This window comes from Garra rufa, chromosome 15, assembly GCF_049309525.1.
Source record: "Garra rufa chromosome 15, GarRuf1.0, whole genome shotgun sequence".
In the NCBI taxonomy this organism is placed as follows: Eukaryota; Metazoa; Chordata; class Actinopteri; order Cypriniformes; family Cyprinidae; genus Garra; species Garra rufa.
Window position 1 is genome coordinate 12,571,829 of NC_133375.1, and position 25,796 is coordinate 12,597,624.

Genomic DNA, 25,796 nt, shown 5'->3' on the forward strand with positions numbered 1-25,796 from the left:
GATGTAGGCGAAGCATAAACTCCGGTGAGAGTATGCTAGTCTCGTAAGAACCAATTTTTGTTTACAGCAAAAGGAAAATTTTATTAACTCCTCTTGCTTTATATTGAAATTCTTCGACATTTTTCTTCTACAAATCCTCGTTTTGGACTTCTAATTTGTGACTGGTGTAATGTTTTGTTTTCTCCTCTGCGCTTTCACGTTCATTGAGCTTACGCTATGCCTACATCCCACGTCATCCACTGGAACGCCACTCTCTCGTAAACGTGTGGGTGAAAGCTAGACATTACAGTTTAACATGTATATTTTTCTAACACAAAATGCATCTATTCACTTCTTAACTTAACCTGTGTGAAGCACATTTTGTGATGGATGGATGCACTTTATTGGACTTCAAAATCTCAGCAGCCATTCACCGCCATTATAAAGCTTGGAAGAGCCAGGACATTTTTTAATATAACTCCAATTGTATTCGTCTGAAAGAAAAAAGTCATATACACCTAGGATGACTTGAGGGTGAGTAAATCATTCCTCTTTCTTCAATCATTTGAATTTTGGGTGAACTATACTTTTAAACATAAAAAACAGTATTACTGTCACTGTTTAACAGAATTACAACTTAAATATTACAGTTCTACAGTGTGTTCGTGTTTTTACTACGTAATTGCAACAGACCAATGCTATTTTAAAAGTGTTTTTACCACATGGAGCCAACTTTTCTGGTATGTTAGCTTTGGAAAGCTGTTTCGAACTCGAAGGTGCTTCCATTCCACAAAAGATTCTTAATAGTGGAAAGTTGATTATTATGATGTTCTTTATTTAAAGAAAATAATGGTTCTTGAACAGTTTAATAAAAGGATCTTTGAGGAACCCAATAGGATTTTTCTCTTGAATCACTACACTCTTTAAAACAAAGGTTCAATATTGGCATCAAATGTTCCATGAAAATCCTTGAATATCTATGGAAACTTTCGATTCCAAAAAAGGTTCTTTATTGAAAAAAAAGATGTTCCTCACACTAAAATAAAATGGTTCTTTTAATGGGATAGTTCACCCAAAAAGGAAAATTACCCCATAATTTACTTACCCTCAGGGCAGGTGTTTATGACTTTATAGACCAATTTAGAGAAGATATCACAGTTGCGTCACTTGCAGCTGCACGCACATAGTGCTTGCAGAAAAACACTGGTAACAAGTGGAGGTAAATGAGTAAAATCCACGGAATAAGAGATAAAAATATCTTTGTGCCTTTTGATGTCAAAATCGGAATGAAAATAATTTTTATAGAATACGTCAAAGACACTATTTGAAGCTAAAAGCAGACGTTTAAAGGGACATACTATGGATGAAAACTGCTATGATTACTCTATTTTTTAAGCATACATTTGATTTAAACAATATGCCTACGTAATATTCACATATCTCTGTTTCGGATCTGTAAGACTATCCCACTATCTAATGTCAATTTCATTGAATAACAGTGCTTATTGCTGGGTGACAAGCTCCTTGCGAGAAGCGTTCTGACATCTAATCAATATATTCTTTTTAAATCTAACTATTTTGTACTGTATCCGTGTAATTTTCTAGCTGTAAAGGCTATCTCTCCCAGGTTTTCAGCAACCATGATGCCTGCACATCCCGAATGTTTACAAACTTATTTTTAGTTTTAGACAAATACAATCAGAGTTATATTAAAAATGCCCTCACTCTTCTAAGCTTTATAATGGCAGTGAATGGCTGTTGAGATTTTGAAGTCCAATAAAGTGCATCCATCAGTCATAAAAAGTGCTCCACATGGCTCCAGGGGGTTAATAAAGGGCCTCTGAAGCCATATGTGACCCTGGACCATAAAACCAGTCTTAAGTAGCACAGGTATATTTGTAGCAATAGCCAAAAATGCATTGTATTGCTCAAAATTATCAATTTTTTAATGCCAAAAATCATTAGGATATTCAGTAAAGATCATGTTCCATGAAGATATTTTGTAAATTTCCTACCATAAATATATCAAAACTTAATTTTTTATTAGTAATATGCATTGCTAAGAACTTCATTTAGACAACTTTAAAGGTGATTTTCTCAGTATTTAGATTTTCTTGCACCCTCAGATTCCAGATTTTCAAATAGTTGTATCACAGCCAAATATTGTCCTCTCCTAACAAACCATACATCAATGGAAAGCTTATTTATTCAACTTTCAGATGGTGCATACATCTCAATTGACTCTTATGATTGGTTTTGTGGTCCAGGGTCACATATTTAAAAATTCACTTCAGAGGGCCTTTATTAACCCCCTGGAGTGGTGTGGAGTACTTTATATGATGGATGGCTGCACTTTGTTTCACTTTAAAAAACTCTACAGCCATTCACTGCCATTATAAAGACATTTTTTTAATATAACTCATTGTATTAATCTGAAAGAAGAAAGTCATAGGGTGGGTTGAGGGTGACTAAATCATGATGTGATTTTTCTTTTATGGTTGAACTATCCCTTTAAGAACTGTTCACTGAAACATTCTATTAGTCTACAGTAACCATGTTTGGAAACCTTATGCACTATGTTACAGATCTACTTAAGCATTATACATTTCATTGAGGAATTCGAATTTCTGAACCAAATCAATCTGAAAAGAACAGGCTCAAAATAATGATTCTATATACAATAACCCATTTTGGGGTTCAAAATGACAGAAATGTTCATATTTGGGTTCCTGTCACCTGATTTTAATCAAAATACACCTGTGTTTGTTAGGTTGGTCATCGAGACCTGGAGGACATACTGAGAGACATTGACTTGAATGGAGACGGCCGAGTAGACTTTGAAGGTAAAAATTTCAGAAGCACTATGTAATAATACAAAGGCGAAAGCATACAATAGATGTGCAGTAGTTTTCAGTTAAAGTCTGTATTTTTTTCTGTCTGCCTCTTTTAGAGTTTGTGCGAATGGTGTCCCGCTGAGAGGGTAGCGTTTATATGGTGTCTCCAACAGAAGAAAGTGAGATGCTGTACTGCTTCCTGCTGGTCAAAGCAGACAGACTATTAGACTACTGCAAGAAAAGCCTTGCTGAGCCAGTGCATGGTATAAAAACAGAAAACTGGACTTTTTGGAGAAAAAATAAAAGCTAAAACACACACACACAAAAAAAAACTCATGCACACACACAAACAAAAACGTATACACTTATACTGTAGCCAAGAGTCTTTGCACTTTCAACCATGCAAGACCAAACAATATATGTTTTTTACATGCACATTTGAAGGAGAGTACCATGCTTGATTACGGCAATATTACATTCTGTGTTGTCCCGTATATAGTTGTCTCTGTGTATTAAGGTAGGTGAAGATAATGGTGTCTGAAGTCTGAAGTGTTTGCAGTAATGTAACAGCGTAAATGCATCGACTTCCAGATACTATGTTATATAAGTCAAGCTCAGCTACCTAACTCCATTTGTTCATTTGTCCTTGTCAAACAATTTGCCTGTTTCTGTTCTTAATTCACAGTGCATGCCTTTAAAACAAAAATAAACCACTGTGCAAGATGGAACTAAAACTGAACCAAATTTTGTTGCTGGGTTAGATTTAGTTTTAACACATAACTGAGTGGTTTCTAACTTTAGAAATGTTTGATTCACTATTTTTAGTTATTGTGACATACTTGTCAGGAAACTAATTTCAAGAGCACACAGTCTCACCCAGATATTACAAACGTTGATCACTATAAGCTTACGAAACAGGTTTGTTTATTTGAATTGAGCCTCTTTGTGTCTGTTTGTGTGACCAGTGTGAGAGACATCTGTAATTGTTATCTGATCAGATTCTTGCATGCCAAAAACCTTCATATGTAATATAGTGGTTTTAATACATTGTAACAGAATAAGCAAATAAAACGGTGTCTAGTAATAGCATATATTTTTCATCACCACGTATGTGTAAGCTTCATTACTCTATTAGTGCATGACTCAACAAAAGGTTTGCATACACCTCCTCTGAAGAAATGCTATTTATATATATAAGCAGCTATATTTTAAATGGTGTCTGTTCAGCTGTTCTCCAAATCATTCAGCAGCGAGCATTACTTTCCCAGCGGCTGGAACAGACTGTTCGTGTTGTCATGGCAACGGGCTTTTTCCTCCGGACCAAAACGGGACAGAATTTTCTTGCTTTTATATTGTGAATGCAGATCGAGTGAGCGAAAAATAACGCCATCGTGTGGTCAAAACAGGCTATTGACATCATTTATTGACATCTATAGGCTATTAAAACGTATTCATTTCGCTTGAACCAGCTGTAAACATGATAAAAAAATCTAATAAATAAAAAAGTTTACCTGAAAATTCAATACATTTAAAGTGGGAGTTTGTCAGCAAGGGCTACTTAGTCTGATAAAATATGCCAAAATAATCTCGCTACATACAGGCTCACTGAAATAAACCTATATTTATAAAGAAATTAATAATTGCATTAATTGTTATTACACTACCAGTCCGTTTTGGAACAGTAAGATTTGTAATCTTCTCACCAAGCCTGCATTTATTTGATCCAAAGTACAGCAAAAACAGCCATTTTTAAAAATATTTTCACTATTTAAAAAAAACTATCCTCTATTTGAATATATATAAAAATTTAATGTATTCCTGTTATCAAAGCTAATTTTTCAGCATTACAATATGCTTCAAGAAACATTTATTATATATATATAGCTATATTTTAAATATATATATATTTTTTTTTAGCAAGGATGCTTTATATTGATGAAAATAAAGGCAGTTGCAACGTTACAAAAGATTTCTATTTCAGAAAAATGCTGTTCTTTTGAACTTTCTATTCATGAAGCTATACTCAGCTGTTTTTAACATAATAATAATAATAATAATAATAATAAATGTAGAATAAAGCAATTAATAAAATAAATTAATTAAAAAAATAATTTAATTAATAAAGCAAATCAGAATATTTATTATAACTATTTCTGTAGGATCATGTGACTGAAGTAACAATGCTAAAAAAGCTAAACAAGGCTAAATTACCTTAAAGCAGTTATTTTAAATAGTAAAAATATTTAAAAATCTACTGTTTTTGCTGTACGTTGAATCAAATAAATGCAGGCTTGATAAGCAAAGACTTCTTTAAAAAAATGTAAAAATCTTATTGTTCAAAAACTTTTGACTAGTAGTGTTCTCCCAAGTTTAAATTCTCAGCCAATAAATGGGGGGGGGGAGGAACTGGCGTTATTAGAAATTCAAAAGTAATGCGTTACTTTACTAGTTACTTGGAAAAATGTAATTGATTACGTAACTGGCGTTACTTGAATTTGTTACCTCCTACAACACTGTTCATAACTATTGCTATTTTACGTTTTTATTATACAACGAATTATTAGTATTATATACGTAATAGTAAATAATAAAGTAACATTACTTTACTGTTTCTTTATGCAGGTCATTATTTAATATGAAAAACCTAAATCTGCTACCTGTTTTCCGCCTCATCCCGCCCACCTTTTTCTACATATGCGCCAAGTACCAATGAACTGCAGCCAGCTAATTTATGCGAGGAAGTGAGTGAAAGTTGATACACTTGATTCGCTGATTCTGGACACTTCCACCGATCATGATTGGTCATAGCTCGCCGGACTTGACGAATCGGTTCCATTCGCAAGCAAATCAACAAGGAGAACCTGTTATTTGGCTTTGCGTGATTGGCTAATCTTCGCAAAGTCCCGCCCTCCCCGGAACATGACTATCAAGTTAGTCTGTCTCGCCTTACTGTTCCATCCCTTCAACCTGCGCTGCTGACTGCACACATACCCACAGTACTGACGCGGCCCTCCCGGTCAGAAATTGCTGTGTTTTCAGGCGCAAAAAAGCTCGGAACACCTGTACTTTGCAGTATACAAGCGCAGAACAACCACGCCGTGATCGTCTGTTAAACGAGAGCGAGCACACCCCGCACACAGCGGTGCAGATGTAAGGGAATATACCTGCAGACTACAGCTGCCACACTGATGACAGAGCAAGAGGGAAGTCAGTTAGCCAGCTAACCAGCCAGAGCTAAACTCGACTATCAGGCAGGTAAATGTACGGCGATCTGGACGCTTCAGCAACAACGTGAAACTCAAGCATCTGAAGGGAGCTGGCCGTCCGCTACAGAGAGTATTTCGCAGACTGCACAGTAAGAGTGACATAAATATTGGCTGATGTTGCTTTGGGCTACTGAAACATGCAATTCTTAACCCAGGGCCATTCTGGACCCTAGGCTGTCATTTTCACATTGTCACACTGTTCACTTATCTTCACCTTAGGTTAGGTATTAATCCTGGGTAATAAAGTATTCAGATTTCACACTGTACATTTGTAAACCCTGGGTTAACCTTCTTATTTGCATATGCATGATGTCAGGAACACCGATTGGACGAGTACGGTGTGAGGCGCGCGCGCCCTATTTTACTAACTGTCAGTTTATCTGTGTCAGTTTCGCCATATGAAGTGTCTGGAAAATAAAACAAATAATGTAGTGTTTCACTTCAGTTCTCGTCATTATTTCACATTTTCAGCGCTTGAAAGTTACTACAACTGTACAAGGTGTTTGAATATTAATAATGTGAGCTGCGAGGCAGTTTACGTGTTGTCACATTGTTCTTTAACTCAGTACACTTTTACTATTACAATTGGGTGTTTACCCCGGCTTACCCAGGGTTAAAGTTAATGCTTACTCTATCTAAATTTAACCCAGGGTTAAAATGTCCTTTCTCCCTGCGCTTAACACGGTGTTAATGTTGTTTTAAAACCCAGGGTGTAACTTAAGTGCGTGTGAGTGTCAAACTCACCGGTGTTGACTGACTTCCTCACAAATCGCTTTTCCCCCTTCCCTTTTTCTCTTTCACTTTTCCTCTCGAACTGTTGTAACCTAGGCCATGAGGAGGGTGACATTGCACTGTGCTGCCCGGCTCGTATTCGCAGCTTTGTGGCTGTTAGTGGAAGTATGTCGGGCTGAAACCGGGACCCAGAGTCTGGCCGAGCGAGTCATCTGGGCTGTAAACGCCGGCGGGGACGCGCACACAGACGTGCACGGCATTCATTATAAAAAAGATCCACTGGAAGGAAAATTGGGGAAAGGTGAGTACTTGAGGATGTGAGAGACTGCAATAGAGGATGTTATATTTTCTTTATTAACCTTAGTTTTCTGCATAAGAAGGGGTGGCAGCTGTTTGTGGTGGTGAATGAATGAACGTAAATGTGTTGGAAAAAATCTTTGTATTGATTTATAATTTCTCTCAAATCAGTATAATACAAACTCAAATTATATTGCTGCGTATCTATCTTTTTAGGTTATAATTCAACCAAAAATGAAAATTGTCACAATTTCTTGTGAGAAGAGAAGTGTGCCTAACTGTTTTGAATGTGCACTTGTAGTGTACTTCATCACTTAGAAAGTGTAAAGTTAAAAATTCGTAATTAAAAATGTTAAATTTACCAATTTACATATGCATACACACACTGATGACACTGATGCATACGTGTTTCAATATATATGACATTAAGTATATTTTCGTTGCCATATATGCTTGTCAGTACATTCTTCATTTCATTTTTATTGTATTTCAAGGACATGAAAGGTATTCATGAAATTACATAAAACCTAAGTTCTAATTAACTGGCTCCAAAAACAGTAACTAAAGTTCAACTAATTGTATTTTATATGAATTAAAACTGTGATAAATGTTTTTAATTGTAAATAAGATGCAATTAAGTGTCCAAAAACATTACATTTAATTCACCCAAAAATGAAAATTCTGTCATTAATTACTCACCCTCATGTTGTTCCAAACCCGTAAGTCCTTCGTTCGTCTTCAGAACACAAATTACGCTATTTTTGATGAAATTAGAGAGCTTTCTGATCCTGCATAGACAGCAAGGGTCTTACCACGATGAACAAAGGTCTTACGGTTGTGGAACAACATAAGTATGAGTAATTAATGACAGAATTTTTGTTTGAACTATCCCTTTAAGTATATTCTTTTAAAGTACATTATTCATGTAATTCACTTTTATTAAATAGGAAAAAGGTATGTGAATGGTGACTGAGGTGTCTTTTCTGTTTTTTTTGTTTGTTTTTTTTGATAAAAAGAAAATAATATGGATTTAAAAACTTGAGGGTGGTTAGGTGTTGACAACTGTATATTTGGGTGAACTATCCCTTTAAGAATTAAGAAATGCTAAAAACATTTTGATTGCACTGTAGTTGCTTTATTACATAATGATTTTATATTGTATAAAGAATGTTAATTATACTATTTTTTTTTTTAAAGAAAGAGACCATTTGTCAGCTCATCTGGCTCATTAGTCGTTTGTTATTAGAGCTGTCGATCATATCAGGAAGTCTGTGTCACTTGAAATGTGATGACTGTCACTTCCTGAGTCAGATGAAAAATGCGGCATGCACATGTCAGAACCTGTATAGTGCTTTTCAGAGCTCTCTAAAGACATCAAGCACTGTGCGTATTGTCAGATTTCACATTATTGCATCAGTGTCACCAGAAAACGACCAGAATTATAAATGTGGTGCTTAATTTTCCACTGCACTCTATGATGGCTATAAATAGATATTGGAATGAAAACGAGGCATAAACCTTGCTCTGGTTTGACATTTCCTGATCATGTTATGAAGCACAACATGCTATGTACACTTACTATATGTGTCCCTGGACCACAAAACCAGTCATAAGGGTCAATTTTCTGAAATTGAGATTTGTACATTATCTGAAAGCTGAAACAAATAAGCTTTCCATTGATGTATGGTTTGTTAGGATAATATTTGGTCATGATACAACAATTTGAAAATCTGCAATCTGAGGGTGCAAAAAAATCGAAATAATGAGAAAATAGACGTTAAAGTTGTCCAAGTGAAGTTCTTAGCAATGCATATTATTAATCAAAAATTAAGTTTTGATATATTTATGATAGCAATCGTATAAAATACCTTCATGGAACATTATCTTTACTTAATATCATAATGAGTTTTGGCATAAAAGAAAAATCTATACTTTTGACCCATGCAATGTATTTTTGACTATTGCTTCATATATATGCATGCTGCTTAAAACTGGTTTTGTGGTCCAGGGTCACATATACACTTAAACTCACCTTTTGACTCTTTTTGTCCCCCTCCAGCATCAGACTACGGTGTCCGTCTACCTATCCTGCGCTCTAGTCCAGAGGATCAGATTCTTTACCAGACAGAGCGATACAATGAGGACACGTTCGGTTATGAAATCCCCATAAGAGAAGAAGGAGACTACATACTGGTCATGAAATATGCTGAGGTTTACTTTGCTCAGTCTCAACAAAAGGTATGAATTTTGCACACAGTCACTCTTAGTAGTCGATATCTGAACATGGTAATGTTTAATAATTCATGGTACTCCAAGGTCTCTAGTTCATAGTTTCCCCCCATGACATCATCTATTCTCTCTACTGCTTTCTTTTCTTGCCTTTTGAAACCCTTTGTTCGCTTTTCTCAGGTTTTTGATGTACGCTTAAATGGCCACGTTGTGGTGAAGGACCTGGATATCTTTGACCGTGTGGGTCACAGCACGGCTCATGATGAAATAGTGCCGTTTGTTATAAAAAGAGGAAAACTGAGTGTGCGTGAGGAAGTTTCCACTTTTAATGGGAAACTCACAGTAGAGTTTGTTAAGGTAAGAGTTACCCTATTTTTCTATTGCACATTACACAGTACCATTCAGAAGTTTATGGACAGTAAGATCCTGTAAGACTGCATTTATTTGATCAAATATACAGCAAGAACAGTAATAATTAGGGATGTAACGGTATTGTAAATACCGTCGTACCGCAATAGCAAATTTTTTCGATACTACCGTGGTCGCATGACTCGATAAAACGATAGGTCTTCTGAGAAAAGTTTGCTCAGGCGAATGGAGTGAACGGGAGATAGCGGGAACTACAATTCTCATCAGCCCAGGCGTGGCCATCATCCTTTGCGGTCTGTTGTCGCTACAGATCCAGTAAGGTGCCGTTCACGTCACGTCTTTTGCGCGCTCAAGTCCGTTATTTCAAATGTTGATGCGCGGTATGCGAGCGCATAATGGAAGCGACGCTTTCTTTCTATCCAAACCGCTCTGTAGCTTGCGCTCCCATGGCATCTGCCGTTGCTAAGCAACCATGACCTGCGCTCTCCACAGGCGAGACATGTGAACGGCCCCTAATGCGGAAATGGCGGGTGCTGCTAGTAGCGGCGAAGGAAAAGAGATGGAAATGGTCGAACCTAAAGATGCCCAGAGATCCCAGCTTTTACCAGATAATACATGGTTTAATAATTTTTTGTTATTAAAATTGAAAAATTGAAGTTCCTGTTTCAAAGTTTACAGATATATGGCTAATTTGTATGCCATTGATATGTTCAGTGTTCATGTAAACTGTTTAATAAACACTTCTGGCACTTTTTTCGAGTCTCTTCATTAGTTTTGTTTTTCCTGTAAATGATTCAATAAATACCGTACCGTGTCATTCATACCGAGGTATTACCGTACCGTGAAGTTTTGATACCGTTACATCCCTAGTAATAATGTGAAATATTACTATTGAAATTAAAGGTCCCATATTGTCAAAATCGAAATTTCCTGGCTTTTTTCATAATAACTGAGGTCTAGGGGCTATGTAACTACCATACAGTTTCAAAACAGTCAATCCACAGTAAACTGCACACAGCCTGCTTAAAGTAGCTGTTAATTTTCACGAGCCAGGACTTCCGTAACGATGTGACGTCCGATCTACTCAGTCACCGCCTTCAGTCACCACCCCGAGCACCAACCACCGTCCCACCCTCCTTTTATCAAACCCAGACAACATTGCGTCCATAACATTGCTAAGCAACAACAACACGGAAACTAATCTAGAAAACCCTGTTCAGTCGATAGATGTCGAAACTACATCATTGCACAGGCTTCAGAACAACGTGAATATAAGAGACCAGCGGCACGTCAACTTCAGCCTCTTTCACACAGCGATTCCGGTAAATACACGGATAATGTGTCCCATGATTTGTTCTGGAGTTGTTTAATTTGGTTCATTCACAGTTGTTTTCCGGAATCTGTGCGTCCTTTACACAACCCATAAAGACGTGTGACGTTTGGATGTGAGATGAAATTCGACGCGTACGTTTCACTAAACTGAAACTAACCTGAACAAACTGTGCTTCAGCGCTGATAGTGAGGAGCTGGCTCTGCCCGATCGCTGCTACATTCCACTTTGCACGTATTTTTTCGTCGTGAAGAGTCGCATGATAACGTGCATCATCACTACAACACTGCCTTTATGGTTCTAGCTTTTGTTCACACAGCGCTCGTTCCCGTATTTTTCCAGAATCAGCGCGCATTGTGAAAGGGGCTTTACTAAAGCAACAGTTATGTAGCTTACTGCATTCGGTGTTTGAAAAAGAAAACACATTAATGATCATTCTGAAATATCCTGTTGAGTATCAGCAGGCTAGGCTCTCTCTATGGCTCTGGGTTCGGCTAAAGCAGGAGTTCTCAACTCTGGCCCTCGAGGTCCATTTTCCTGCAGAGTTTAGCTCCAACCCTAATCAAACACACCTGAACAAGCTAATCAAGCTCTTCATCATTACTAGAAAGTTACAGGCAGGTGAGTTTGATCAAGGTTGGAGGTAAACTCTGCAGGAAAGTGGACCTCGAGGGCCAGAGTTGAAAACCTCTGGGCTAAAGCATACATGACCATAGTTACCTGTGATTGGCCTGGCTGTGCGTCACTCAGAAACAACAGGCCAATCAGAAGAGAGGCTCATGAATTTTAATTAGATTGGCCAAAATCGACCTGTTTTTGACAGAGCTCCTAAAAAAGGAGCTGTAAAAATATATTGAGATGGATTTTGGCACTTATACCGCAAATATATATTCTTAAGGACATCAACAACTAAAATAAACCTCCAGAAATGTGTACAATATGGGACCTTTAAAGGATTAGTTCACTTCCAGGAAAATTCTTGACAATTTACTCACCCCATGTCATCCAAGATGTTCATGTCTTTCTTTCTTCAGTTGGAAAGAAATTAAGGTTTTTGAGGAAAACATATAGTGCATAATATAATGGGGATCAACAGGGTTGAAGTTTCAATGCAGCTTCAAAGTGTTCTACACAATCCCAGCCAAGGAATAAGGATCTTATGTAGCGAAATGATGTGCCATTTTCTAAAAAAAAGAAAAATGTGGAGTCAAAGGGAGTTTGCTTTCTTTGCATGTTCGCTTTGTAAACACTGGGTCGGTACTTATTGCTACATCATGTCTGATGATCCCAACGTCGAGCTAGTGCAAGACAAGCATTTGTGGTTAAAAAGTATATACATTTAAAAAAAAAAAATTAGAATAGAACCAATTGTTTCGCTAGATAAGACCCTTATTTCTCGGCTGGGATCATGTAGAACCCTTTTGAAGCTGCATTGAAACTGAATTTGGACCTTCAACCCGTTGATCCCCATTGAAGTCCATTATATGGAGAAAAATCCATGTTTTCCTCAGAAATCTTAATTTCTTTTCGAAACAGAAAGACATGAACATCTTGGATTTTTTTTATTCTGGATGTGAGCTAATCCTTAATGTAAGCTCAATTTTCATCAGTTGTTACTTTGGTCTTCAGTGTCACATGATCCTTCAGAAATCATTCTAATATGCTGATTTGCTGCTCAAGAAACATTTCGAATGTTATCAATGTTGAAATCAGAATGCAGTCTTTCTGCTTCAGCACAGTAAAATCCCTAAAAGCAGGCATACTTTGAGCAATGGCTGTACAGTCGTCTTTTATTGAATAAAGCAGACATTGATCAATCTAATTAGCCTTATTATTTATTGTCTTTTTTCACTAAAGGAACATTAATTGAAAATTGTGATGTAGTTACATGGTTACAGACACTGAAGCTTAGTATTTCCAAGAAGATGAATTCTGTCAAAACTAATTGTGGTCCCTTGGAGCATTTTTTGTTCCAGCAGTGCAATTTAATTGATTATTTCAAAGCTGCTGCTCCTTTTTCTTATGTAAACAGCAAACGTGTTTGGCTTGTGGGGTTTCTGTCAGCGATTAGTCTCAGAGGAATCTTGCACATTGAGCATGACGGCAATCCAGAGGGAAGATGACATTAATGGATATGAGGATGTGACGCGCATTAGCTTGTCTGTCAGTCATAAAACATCTAATTTTTAAAATGAATCATTTTGATGCTTGGCGGTATGCATTGCTTTGACAAATAGTGTCAGAACTGTTTAGCAAGTTCTCATTAGATTGGGCCGCATAGTTTGACCGCTAGCTCCGCAGTGTTGCATAAAACAAAAGGTTTTATAAGGTCCGAAACCGAAACCAATGGTGCCGAGAGCCACAGGGCTGACCTTCGCACTGTTAGAAACCCAGCAGGCCAACCGATGCACAGAATACACTAGAATGGATTTGCATATTTTCTCCATGTGTTTGCATGAGTTTATACACTGTAAGCTGTGAAACCTAATCTATCTATCTCTTGTGTCCACAGGGTTACTATGACAACCCCAAAGTATGTGCACTATATGTGATGAAGGGCAAGCCAGAGGGTAAGAGAGACCCCTAGGATTGAACCTGGGTTGCATCCTTGATCAAATACAGTCTTGCTGTTTTTGTCATTTTTTTGGTACACTACCAGGACAGTAAGATGTTTAATGTTTTTTAAAGAAGTTTCTTCTGCTTGATCCAAAATACAGCAAAATCTTCTGTATCTTTTTTTAAAATAACTGCTTTCTATTTGAATATTTAAAAATGTAATTTATTCCTGTGATCAAAGGTACATTTTCAGCATCATTGCTCCAGTCTTTAGTGTCACATGATCCTTCAGAAATCATCCTAATATGCTGATTTAATGTTCAAGAACATATAATATTATTACTATTATGAAAATTTAAACAGGTGAGTAAATTTTTCAGAATTTTTGATAAGTAGAAATATCTAAAGATCAGCGTTTATCTGAAATAAAAAGCTTTTGTAACATACACTATACTTTTCAAAAGCTTGGAGTCTATATAGTCTATAAACATTTATATATTTATAAATGGGGGGTATTAAATTTAAAACTTTTTTTTTTTAGCAAGGATGCTTTTAATTGATCAAAAGTGATGATAAAGACAATGTTACAAAATATTTCTATTTAAGATGTAACTATCAAAATCTCACGATACGAATATATTGTGACATGAAGTGCATAATACTATATTTATTGCGATTATTAAAAAATATATAAAAAAAGACAAATAAAGACTTAGAAAACATTTTACATTTTGTACATTTTAAAGTTATTCTATCTAATGCACTTTGAGAGTTTAAAATTAAAAGTTTTATACCATGTTGTTAACTAAGTAAACCTAAGTCAAAAAAGCCAGTACATTTTATTGTACCTGAACTTTGGTGTTTTAGGAAGCCAAACGAATTAGAATAAAATAATAATAATAACAACAATGACAGTAATAAATATTGTAAAACAGTTGCACTGCAAAGTAAATGTAAATGAATATTTCATAAATATATTATTTTTGCTTTACACTACAGAAGGGAAATTGCAATACTCCTTTCCTAATTTCTACACTTGAAAGAGATATTTTGAATTTGGACCGCAGTAACGTTACCCATTTAAACCAAATCATACTGCATGCTTTTATTTTGACAGAAATGGCAGCAGGTCTTTTAATTTAAAGGAAAACTCCAGCTTCAGTGAAAACAGGCTTACAAAAACCTGTCTCACTACAAATCTAGTGAAATGCTGTAATCCCTCATCTGCCCTGAAAATAAAGCATAACTGGCGGCCGTTGTGTTCCCAGACACGTGCACAGTACATGCAATAATGCAGTTCACTGCGTTCATTCACTGTGAACTGAGACGTTCTGAGTTGTGGAAAACAGGTGGTTGATTTGGTCCAGACAAAAAATCAAAATGATACATTTGGTCCTGCTCTGCCTAGTGTTCACCCTGGCATTTTTGACTGAACCTAAAGATACCGAATCTAAAGACATAGTGATACATTCACAACCTGATTGGTCGGGTTGAAAGATGTATATTTCGTGATGGAACTCGCCGAACACTCCAAACAAAAGGAAAAGGTACGTTCGACTTAAAGTGGCGCCCAGCAGACGGATAAGTGAATGGGTACTTTGATGTCATACACAAGGGGTGCCCAACCCTGTTTCTTAAGATCTGCCTACCTGCAGATTTTAGTTCCAGCCCTGCTCCAAAACAGCTGTCTATAATTATTAAGTGCGACCTAATAGATTAATTGGCTGGTTCAGGTGTGTTTCATCAGGGTTGGAGCTGAAATTTGTAGGATGGTAGATCTCCGGGAATAGGGTTGGGCACCCTTGTCATACACCCTCAGCACTGCTTTAAGTCAAATACACCTAATGCCATCTGCTGGACTAAGCATGCTCATAGGGTGTATATCATTTTATTTTCAGCACAAAGAGCTCATAAAAGGCACTTTACCTCCTTGATGCTCCACGTTTGCCCTCTACTCATTTTGTTTTGGGTACACCGCTTGTTCCCTTTGTGAAATCATGTCACATTCAATTGCATCTTGTCATTACTTCCCGTTTTTGGCTTGTTTAGAAGTATTTGGTCTGTATTGCGTTCATATTTCATTCGAACCACACCAGAGTTCCTTTGGAAGCGGAACGAGACCCATCTTTTTAGCGGTCGCTGTCCGATTGTTTGGTGCGCACCAGGGTTCAGATTACAGCGTTCACACTTACTCAAATGAGTCAAATGAGCACCAGAGTGTTTCAATCAAACCAAACATGAAAATTGTGAACACACCCTAAAATAAATGCTGAACTTTTTATTCACTAAAAAACCTGAAAGAACTCTGCTCAGCTGTTTTTAACAATAATAATACATGTTTTTTGAGCAGCAAATCAGAATATTAGAATGATTTCTGAAGGATCGTGTGACTGCAGTAATGATACAAAAAATTAAGCTTTTAAAATATATTCAAATAGAAAGCAGTTGTTTTAAATTGTGTTCAAAATGTTACTGTTTTTGCTGTACTTCGGATCAAATAAATGCAGGCTTGGTAAGCAGAAAAGACTTCTCTAAAAAAAAAAAAAAAAAACTACTGTCCAAAAACTTTTGACTGGTAGTACACTTTCTCCTACAAACAGCCTTTGGTTTGTTTCTCAGATGTGCCCAAGCTTCAGCCACATCCTGGACTGGATAAGAGAGAAGATGAGGAGGAAGAGGAGGATGACGGAGAGGGGGGAGAAAGCGAAAAGAAGAGCACCTCCACCGCAACCAAGAATCCGGTTCGGTCCGGGCCGCGCACTCCCAACCCATACGCCACTGACAACAGCAGCCTGATGTTCCCTATACTAGTGGCATTCGGGGTCTTCATCCCAACCCTCTTCTGCCTCTGCCGCCTGTGAGGGGAACAAGTGAACGAGAGGGAGAGCGAGGAGAAACGACGGACATCAGGCTGTGGAGGGGTGGGGGGAGGGACGCAACGAGGGACGCACAGCCGTGGGGACAGGCAGAAATATAGACTGACGTTACAACAGATAGAGAGGGAGCAAAAGGCGGATGAGAGACATGCAGAAATGAGGAGGTTTCAGATATTGTTGGTTTTTGAAAGAGGTGACCCGGAGTTCATTTTATGTGTGTGTTTGTGCTTGTGTTCGTACACGTTTAATACTAATTTTAGTTTGAGGAGATCCTGAGAGGTACTGATTAATTGCACTTGCACACACATATGCAGCAGGACTAACCACTTTACAAACCTGGTTTGTCTGGTCTAGCAGGAGATACTAAGGAAGAGCTGGAGACACTCCTAAATCACGTGTCCCAGCTCACGGAAAGTTATTGGCTAGGAGTGTTTTTTTAATCAGCGGTGACGTTGATCTGTTGTCTATCGGCCTCTAGCGGGAGGCAGAAATGGTACATGAATTTTCACAATACTTTTGTTTAAAGTGGCAGATCATAGCATTTTGTTTAATTAAGTGATTTGAGACCTCATGTTTAATTTCCCTCTGCTCATTATCATTTCCTGCAGCTTCTTTCATTGGTTTAAATAGCATAAATATTCAAACATGACTAGTGACTGCTTTCTCAAGCAACAGGAACACGTCTTTGTATCTCTAACTGCACAATGGAGATATGAATTATTATTTTTTTTCCCATTCGAAGGGACTTTTGGATTTTCTTTTGAAAGAGCGCATAGTTAATAAAAAATAGACTGGCCTTTGAGTCCCAGAAACTAGATTGTATTGGACTAAAGTGCTTTTTTAAAACTGTCAAATACCCTTAATTCCTCTCTTATTGGCACACGATGTGTCTGGGATAGCTTTTTATTGGTTAATGTAAATAAAGGCGTCTTAATTAGCATCGTAAGGGCTCGATCACCTGTTGGTGAAGAGAAGGATAGTCGCTCAGTCAGTTATATCTTAGTTTAACCATCCAGGCCGTTTTTAACAATACCACCAAAGATCTTGGGTTTGAGTTTCACACAATACCACCAGCATGCTTGTGGTGGAGGACTGAAAGCTTGAGAAACGGTTTGACAGATACATGCCTGCCATACACTGTGAAGTATGGATGCAGAAGCGTGAATTTTGTACTCAAGGTGGCGATTTCCATGCTGTCGTTTAGCTTTTGAGTGAACATTTGCATTCCACCTCATCCATTTTTTTTTTTTCTCAGCATGTTCTGTAATTGGTTTACTTTTGTCCACTACATCTTTACACATTTCTTTTTGAATCGCTACTTTTTGTTCAAGCAAGCCTGCCTTAATGTGATTTAGTGTGCTATCAAGAGACCACCTCTCACACTGCTGAAACACCAGACCACAATTGCGTATTCTTGCCACTGCGTGAGTGCTGCATGTCAGTTTGACCCCGTCTCTTGAGTGAACTTGGAAATTTATCTTGGCCTTGGATGAGAGGGCAGGTTTTGCCTTGGTTTTGTTTTTTTAAAACAGAAAACAATCATGAAATCATTGAGGCACCTTTTTGGTTTATCAGAGTTGCGGAAAGTTGATTGCTTATTGTCGCCAAAGTCGTTTTTGCTTTTACACGGTGAATGTGTATATAAGGTACTTGGTTTGTTGTGCCATACGGTTATTTTTCTCTTTATAGAATATTGTTCTTTTTTTGTTGGTGTAATTGCTATTGATATTGGGGTGTCTGGGTTTTAAATATCTTGCCAAGTGGAGGAGTGGCTTTGAAAATAGTTTTGGTTGTGGATGTGGTTTAGAAAATGACAGTGATTTGATTTGCAGCCACATAGACACACTGACAGATTGTCAGAAAGAGCTCGGATCGTATTGAGTTGAGTTAATTTACAGTTGGTTTTTTTTTTTATGTTGTGTAATTTAAGCAAAAGGAAATGGGTTGAATATTAATATTGAAAGACTTTTTTCCAGAAGTTTTTTTTTTTTTCCTCAGGATCTTTTTTTTTTATGATGAGTCTTTTACTAGTGTGAATTATTGCACTGCCTGGTGTTGTTTTAAAAGCATTTTTTTGTTTGTTCGTGTGATTTTCCTGTTATGCATTGTGTACTTTTGATTCTTTGTTGCCTTAATTTGAATACATCCTCATGTGCTTTACCATTTTGTGCTCTCTGATCTTTTTTTCTTCACCGTATAGGTTGATTTATTGCATGATTGTTGAGTTTTTCATTGTTTTGTCATCTGAAAAACAGTTGTGTTTAGTTTGTCTTGCACAGATGCACAACTTCTTGGACAATAGCCAAAGACCACATGGAGGCCTTTCGTTGTGTCCTCCTTCCTAAAGAGCTCGTGTGTATTGCTCCATGCCACATAAACTGCTGCGTTTACGAGGGATGTAGTTTCTGTTAATGTTAGTTGTGTTCAACTACCTGTCCCCTCTTGAACCTCCTCCCTCAGAACTGTAGAGAACATGGGAACTGGTGAAATAGTATTGGAACGGTTAGCACCCACACTGTCTTTACAGAAGGCTCCTGAAGTGGGAACTGCAAATTGATGCTGTTTCTTTTTAATAAATGTGCTATTTTATCTAACTGGCCTTTTGCATTGTTTCATTTATAAGTTTCTTCTAACCATCATAGGTTAGGTAGGTTAAGAGCATAAAATGTATAATTATTGATTTCTAATTTAATTTATACATACATACATACATACATACATACATACATACACACACATATATATATATATATATATATATACACACACTTAATATACATTTATTTATATTTATGTATTTTTATATCTTTTTATTTATATCTTTGTTATATAATATATGTGTGTGTGTGTGTGTGTAAAAAGATAAAGATATAAATGAAAATATATAAAAATAAATATATATTTTAATTGAAAAAAAAAATATATATATATATATTTTTTTTTTTTTCAATTAAAATATATATTTATTTTTATATATTTTCATTTATATCATTCATTCATATATATATATATATATATATGAATGATATAAATGAAAATATATAAAAATAAATATTTTAATTGAAAAAAAAAAAAAATATATATATATATATATATATATATATGAATATACACACACACACACACACATGTATTTATATTTGTATATATTCATTTATTTATTTATGAAATCCAACCAAGTTTACATTACTCAATATTTTAACACATAAAATGAAATGCTAAATCAATAAAATAACACTAAAATACCGTAAAAATAACAGCACTGGTAATAAATAATAGCAATAAAAGATAAACAAAATTCTACATATAACATAAATCCGCCAAACTAATTAAGAAAATAAAGACTTTTGTAAACAGAAGTGATGGTAACCATAGCAACTTTCAAAAGCATTCAGCCAATCAGATCGCAGTCCTGTCGGCGTAGGTTCTCCATAGTGACGCGCTACGCCATCTTGCATTCAGCGAGCGTCGAGCTCAACAGAAACGCAGTTCGCGCTTGGCCGCTACACCGAATGAGATTTCGGAGAGATGAGCAGTCAGAGCTCCCGCAACGAAACGGCAGCCGCCGCGATTAACGGCTCGGATTCAACGGCGGCGGCGGCTCCCCGAGACCGCAAAACCGGTGGCGGTGTTCTGAAAAGGCTGAAATCGCGACGAAATCAAGTGGACAGACGGCCTGTAACGGAGGAAGAGCTGCGGGCGCTGGGGAGAGACATCACTCCGGATGAAGTTTTGGGACTCCGCGCAGTCACTCGAGGTAAGACCTCTGAGACTCCACTATGATACGTGCTCCATCTCACAACTCTTCAGATGCTCGCTTTGTGCATGTATTATAAGTTACAGCATCCATTGATGCATTTGTTTGCTTTATATAGTAACAGGCCCAATCCATGCAACACATTTTAATAAGTTTCCATATTGTGTTCACGTCTGTTTTAAACATAGCAAATAAAGCACTTTGGGTCATGCATCATGTTTACCGATCTAAGAGTATTGCTACATAGCTTTCTCAGTGCATAGATTACATGTGTTTACTCTTATCCAGTCTCTTACTGACATATTAGTAGTGTATACTATGTTCCTCCTTATGCTTCTATTATTGAAATGCATAATACATTTTCTCTCCACAGACTATTTGTGTAAACCAGAGGACAACATCTACAACATTGACTTCACACGGTTTAAGATCAGAGACCTGGAGACGGGGACGGTCCTATTTGAGATTGCCAAACCGCCACACTGTGGTATGTTTCCTTTCTTTGTCTTCAAGTTAAACTAATAAATGAACTCACACAATGGTTCTTTCATCATGGCTAACTTTATTTACTTTTAACATGTGAAGTGCAAACTGAAAGACCACTCAGTCCATGAAAATTCACCTTTTCCATTTTGTAAATGCATGTTATTGGTCTTACTGTGTACCATTTATCCATGCACATTTCATTTTCTTCTGTTTTAAGTTGTCATTATTAGTCAGAATGTCACTCTTTCATGTTATTGTATGGTGAAATAATCCAGTCATTTTGTTACATCGCAACTTCAAGTGCATCAAATCTATTTAGTGTTTTCTACTGTCTTGGAACTGTGAATATATGAGGACATTTTATTATGTCATATTCATGGAAAGTTCTGAAGTGAAAATATAGGTGTGGTTTTGCTCTGCATGGACAATTTGGCTGTCTGAGCCTCTTTTGAGCCCTATTCAAATCTCTAATCCTGTTTTTTCTTTTTGTCTTATTTAAATATTTCTGTATAGTTTTGATGTTTTAATTCAGGCAGTTTTAAATGTTGTACTGACTCATGCATTCTGTCTCAAACTGTTGCATTCAGACCTTGATGAGGAGGATGAGGAAAACGGAGAGGTTGACACCTGTGCCGGGCGCTTCGTTCGTTACCAGTTCACACCTGCGTTCCTTAAGTTACGCACAGTCGGAGCCACGTGAGTCTCTCTAACAAGCACGGCCATGTGCATTCTGCTATGTAAACAAACTTTGGTGGGTCTTAAAATCAGTTGACCAGCTCTCGTGTTTTGAAACAAAGGAGCTTGTGTCATCTGCTGCAACACTTGAACAATGTTATTAGCCAAGTCCCACAGAAATCATGAATAAATCATGATTTGGCCTAAGTAATTCTGTCAGTTTTGCTGTAAACATGAGTAGCCTTCAGTCTGTGTAGTTCATTTTTAATTTTATCTTTATAATTATTATTAAAAAAACAAAAAGAACTAAATGTTTTTTTGCTTGATTTGATCATCTTGTGTATTGCTGTGTAAAGTAAAGTCTCTTTTGTCCGTTCACACTCTCTCAGGGTGGAGTTCACAGTTGGCGATCGGCCTGTTACCAATTTCAGAATGATTGAGAGGCATTATTTTCAAGATCGCCTCCTGAAGAGTTTCGACTTTGACTTCGGCTTCTGTATCCCGAACAGCCGGAACACGTGTGAACATATTTACGAGTTTCCTCAGCTCCCAGAAGACCTCAGTGAGTGTTCTGCTTACTATTTTAACTAACTATATAATCCTTTAATGAATATTACACTTCTTTAAGCTCTCAAACCAAACATGCTGTTTTATTCTTTACTTTATTTTACTTTTATCTTTAACTAAGGTTTCCTTCGTTTAGTTTGAATTTTTCTAAACAGATTTGTTTTTCATACCCCACTGACATATTTTTTCTTGTTTTAATATTCATCGATTAAACTAACTTTATACTTCTTAATAAATGTTAAAAAACAATCATGCCGTTTTTGTTTTTATTTATTTGTTTGTTTTGCTTTTACTTAAATTTTATTGGATTTAAAAGCTAATACACTGCAAAATTGATTTTCTTACTTAGTATTTTTGTCTTGCATTCCAGTACAAATATATAAAAATAATTCATTCAAATAGAAAAGTGTACTTCTCTTGCTCCATTGACAAATATTTTTCTTGCTTTAAGTAGAAACTCACTTCATTTGACAGTCAAATTTGTAACAATACTGTATAATACAACATGATTTAAAACTGTAATATATTATTTGTAATATTATAATTTTATATTTGTACTATAATCTGATATACACTACCAGTCAAAAGTTTTTGAACAGTAAGATTTTTAATGTTTTTAAAGAAGTCTCTTCTGCTCACCGAACCTGCATTTATTTGATCCAAAGTACAGCAAAAACGGTACAATTTTGAAATATTTTTACTAGTTAAAATAACTGTTTTCTATTTGAATATATTTTAAAGTGTAATTTATTCCTGTGATTTCAAAGCTGAATTTTTAGCATCATTACTCCAGTCTTCAGATCCTTCAGAAATCATTCTAACATTCTGATTTGCCTATAAAAGAACATTTTTTATTATTATTATTATTATTATTATTATTATTATGTTAAAAACAGCTGAGTAGAGTTTTTTTCAGGTTTCTTTGATACATAGAAAGTTGAGAGATACAAGAACAGCATTATCTAAAATAGAAATATTTTGTAACATTATACATGTCTTTACCATCACTTTTGATCAGTTTAAAGCATCTTTGCTAAAGAAATGTATTAAATTCTATAATTTCTTCCCAAAAAAAAAAAAGACTCTGAAGCTTTTAAATGGTATAGAGTATAAAGTTACAAAAGCTTTTATTTCAAATAAATGCTGATCTTTGGATCTTTCTAATCATCAAAAAATCCTGAAAAGAATCCTGTTTTAAATATTAATAGCAATAAAAAAAATGTTTCTTGAACAGCAAATCAGCATAATAGAATGATTTCTAAAGGAACATGTCGCACTGAAGACTGGAGTAATGAGGCTGAAAATGTAGCTTTGATCACAGGAATAAATTAAATTTTTAAATAGAAAACAGTTATTTTAAATAGTTAATTTTAATTTTAAAAAATAAATGCAAGCTTAGTGAGCACAAGAGACTTAAAAAAAAAAAAACATAAAAAATCCTACTGTTCAAAAACTTTTGACTGATATTGTATAATTTTTTACTATAATCTGAGAAAACCACTTATTGGCGCCCATCCGCGAGGAAATTTGGCACACAAGAGTAACCAATTTGCTTACTAGTAGCATATTGACCTAACTCTGTCTGACATTTCACTCCTGCTGTCAGGCTTGTATCAAATTTCAGACCTCTCTCTCTCTTACCATTGCTCAAATAGAGGCGAGTGCATTACATGTCTGTGTTCATTTGTTAAAGTGCTCTGTAACACACCGTCCTGTGGCGTTTCTTTGTCTCCTGCAGTTCGATTGATGATTGAGCACCCGTATGAGACCAGATCAGACAGCTTCTACTTTGTGGACAACAAACTCATCATGCACAACAAGGCAGACTACGCTTACAACGGGGGCCAGTAGTGCCTCTCCAAGCAGGAAACCTGACGATTGTTTGTTGGAGCGACCGTGTGGCTTTGCGTGGAATGCAAATACAGGACCGTCCCTCACTACCAGCAACACACGGTGTTGTCACCAGCATTACGATCTGGCACCATCGACCCACCCAACTGGAAATGACCTTTCCTCCTCAGAGAAGTTCCTGCATTCCACAAACTGCACACACTACTTGTGGGTTTGGGCCAAAAAAGCGGGGCCTTTCTCCTCCGCCAAAACTCGACTAGCCGGAACTGAAGAATTGCCCTGTCATCCTGCTTAAGGGCGACTACAATAGAAGAGTTTTGTTTTGTAACTTTCGTTGTCTTACTTTCCTGCACCCGTTACCTTTTGTCCTGTTTTGTGAGAAGCTCTGAAGTTGTGCTAACAAACTAAATCTTGAATGGGGTCTTTCTAAATGTGCTAAAATGAAGCAGTCCTGCCACCTATAGAAGGGATTTGATCATTAAAGTAATAGAAAGGATATTGCGGTATAGTTTATTAGAGCCAATACTGTTGCAACACTTTCGGACATGTGATCAGGATTAGTAGGGTTCACACTCACAGGGCATCTGTCTTTGTCATATACAAGGGCTTTCGATGTCAAACTCAGCTGTGCATACAGAAACCCTGTTTTCACTCGTGTCACACGCAGACAAGGTTGGGATTCCCAACATGGTGTCTTTGTGCACCTTTCAAGCTGTTTAGCCTCTATCAGAGCTTTGATGTTTACCTTTGATCTAATTCAACATGATGCTTAATAGCGGATGAGAATTGGTTGAGAAACAAACTAAAAAAGAGCCCATCAGAGAGCTCTAACTTTACATATTTAATCAATATTAACTTGATTTGATTAGCTTATGATCAAAGCAAATCATGTTACAGTTGCAAAACACCCATTCATCAGTCAGTCCTGAACTCTCGATCCATTCACAAACAAGTCAGTTCTCAGCTGAACGGTGACTTGCTTATTCTTAAGTGTCCTTAAGAAAGAAAAAGGTGTAATATGAAGCTAAAGGACCAATGTTTGTTAAGTGTTTGTGGTTGCATGTTTGTCTAATGCCTTACTTGTGCTGTTTACATTTACATTGAGTAATTTACCACACAGATTTCGGGCCGTGTTTTAGCTTCGAACAAAATCAAATTTGGTTTTATTCCTATTAATTCCTCCTCCATTTGTTTAATCCCTTACTGAGAAAGGAAATAAAGTGTCTTTATATTCTTCTAAATATTCAGTTGTCACCACAAGGATGTGATTTGCTCATCTTTGTGGGTTTCTTATATATCATGGACACTAATGTGTGGATTTAGTCATAGCAGGTGCTTTAGGAATGCTGCTCATGCTTTACATTTGTTGTGTAATATGTCAACTGGAATACATTTGTCTTTTTGTTTAGCCGTTTATTACGTCAGATAGTTTTTTCCATCTAATGAAGCCTGTATCAGGACTCTTATAATGAAATATTTCATAATATGACATACTTCAACAGCATTCTGCAAAAAAGACTTGTTTGGAATTTAACAGGGACCACACAATAAACCATAAGGAAACATTTTCATTAATGACAAGCATGAGTGATACTGATGGCCCTAGGATTGTTTACATTTAGTATTCATTGAAAGCAAACTCTAATGACATATTTTTAAAACCTTTGAAACTCAGTCGCATATATATGTATATTCTACATGTACAATTAATGCTGTTACTGAATGTGATCTGAGAACATTAGTCTCTCGGTTAAAAGATGTTCCCAAGATCAACTGCAACTGAAGACAAAAAAAACTAATAATCTTGTCCAGTTAGACTAGCCGTATGTCATATTAATTTAATCAATGTGTCGGGTCTGGTCTTTAATCTGACATTTATGTTTTCAGTCATTTGGGTGAAAATGTCTGTTAAATTACGAATCATCATGCTCAAAGGCCCAGTCTCTTCAGAAATGTAGGAACATTGTATTATACTGTATAAAATAGCAGGGG

The 25,796-nt window shown here is 36.4% G+C and overlaps 3 protein-coding genes across 4 annotated transcripts in view; all 3 read left to right on the top strand.

The window, feature by feature from the left end:
- Positions 1–3,916, top strand: part of cabp1a (calcium binding protein 1a) — a 29,663-nt gene extending 25,747 nt beyond the window's left edge. For both annotated transcript variants that reach the window (XM_073819154.1, XM_073819155.1), the window contains exons 6-7: positions 2,750–2,822; positions 2,930–3,916. In XM_073819154.1, coding sequence (XP_073675255.1) covers positions 2,750–2,822; positions 2,930–2,955 — 99 coding nt within the window. In that variant the 3' untranslated portion in view covers positions 2,956–3,916. The remainder of the gene's footprint in view (positions 1–2,749; positions 2,823–2,929) is intronic.
- Positions 3,917–5,779: 1,863 nt separating this feature from the next.
- Positions 5,780–19,062, top strand: mlec (malectin). The gene is made up of 6 exons (XM_073818968.1): positions 5,780–6,168; positions 6,908–7,112; positions 9,168–9,346; positions 9,518–9,694; positions 13,549–13,606; positions 16,212–19,062. The coding sequence occupies exons 2-6, from the start codon at positions 6,911–6,913 to the stop codon at positions 16,451–16,453; spliced, it is 858 nt and encodes a 285-aa protein (XP_073675069.1). The 5' UTR covers positions 5,780–6,168; positions 6,908–6,910; the 3' UTR covers positions 16,454–19,062.
- An 871-nt stretch (positions 19,063–19,933) lies between these two features.
- On the top strand, positions 19,934–25,375 carry unc119b (unc-119 lipid binding chaperone B). Its single transcript, XM_073819171.1, has 5 exons — positions 19,934–20,225; positions 20,599–20,712; positions 21,299–21,407; positions 21,776–21,948; positions 23,692–25,375. The coding sequence occupies exons 1-5, from the start codon at positions 19,997–19,999 to the stop codon at positions 23,802–23,804; spliced, it is 738 nt and encodes a 245-aa protein (XP_073675272.1). The 5' UTR covers positions 19,934–19,996; the 3' UTR covers positions 23,805–25,375.
- Positions 25,376–25,796: the final 421 nt, after the last annotated feature.

Bases quoted from the DNA above. Each gene is read 5' to 3' on its own strand.
- unc119b (XM_073819171.1), top strand. From the start codon at position 19,997: ATGAGCAGTCAGAGCTCCCGCAACGAAACGGCAGCCGCCGCGATTAAC. The intron at 20,713-21,298 runs GTATGTTTCCTT...TGTTGCATTCAG, and splicing joins TGCCAAACCGCCACACTGTG to ACCTTGATGAGGAGGATGAG. The intron at 21,949-23,691 runs GTGAGTGTTCTG...TGTCTCCTGCAG, and splicing joins TCAGCTCCCAGAAGACCTCA to TTCGATTGATGATTGAGCAC.
- mlec (XM_073818968.1), top strand. From the start codon at position 6,911: ATGAGGAGGGTGACATTGCACTGTGCTGCCCGGCTCGTATTCGCAGCT. The intron at 7,113-9,167 runs GTGAGTACTTGA...GTCCCCCTCCAG, and splicing joins GGAAGGAAAATTGGGGAAAG to CATCAGACTACGGTGTCCGT. The intron at 9,695-13,548 runs GTAAGAGTTACC...TTGTGTCCACAG, and splicing joins TCACAGTAGAGTTTGTTAAG to GGTTACTATGACAACCCCAA.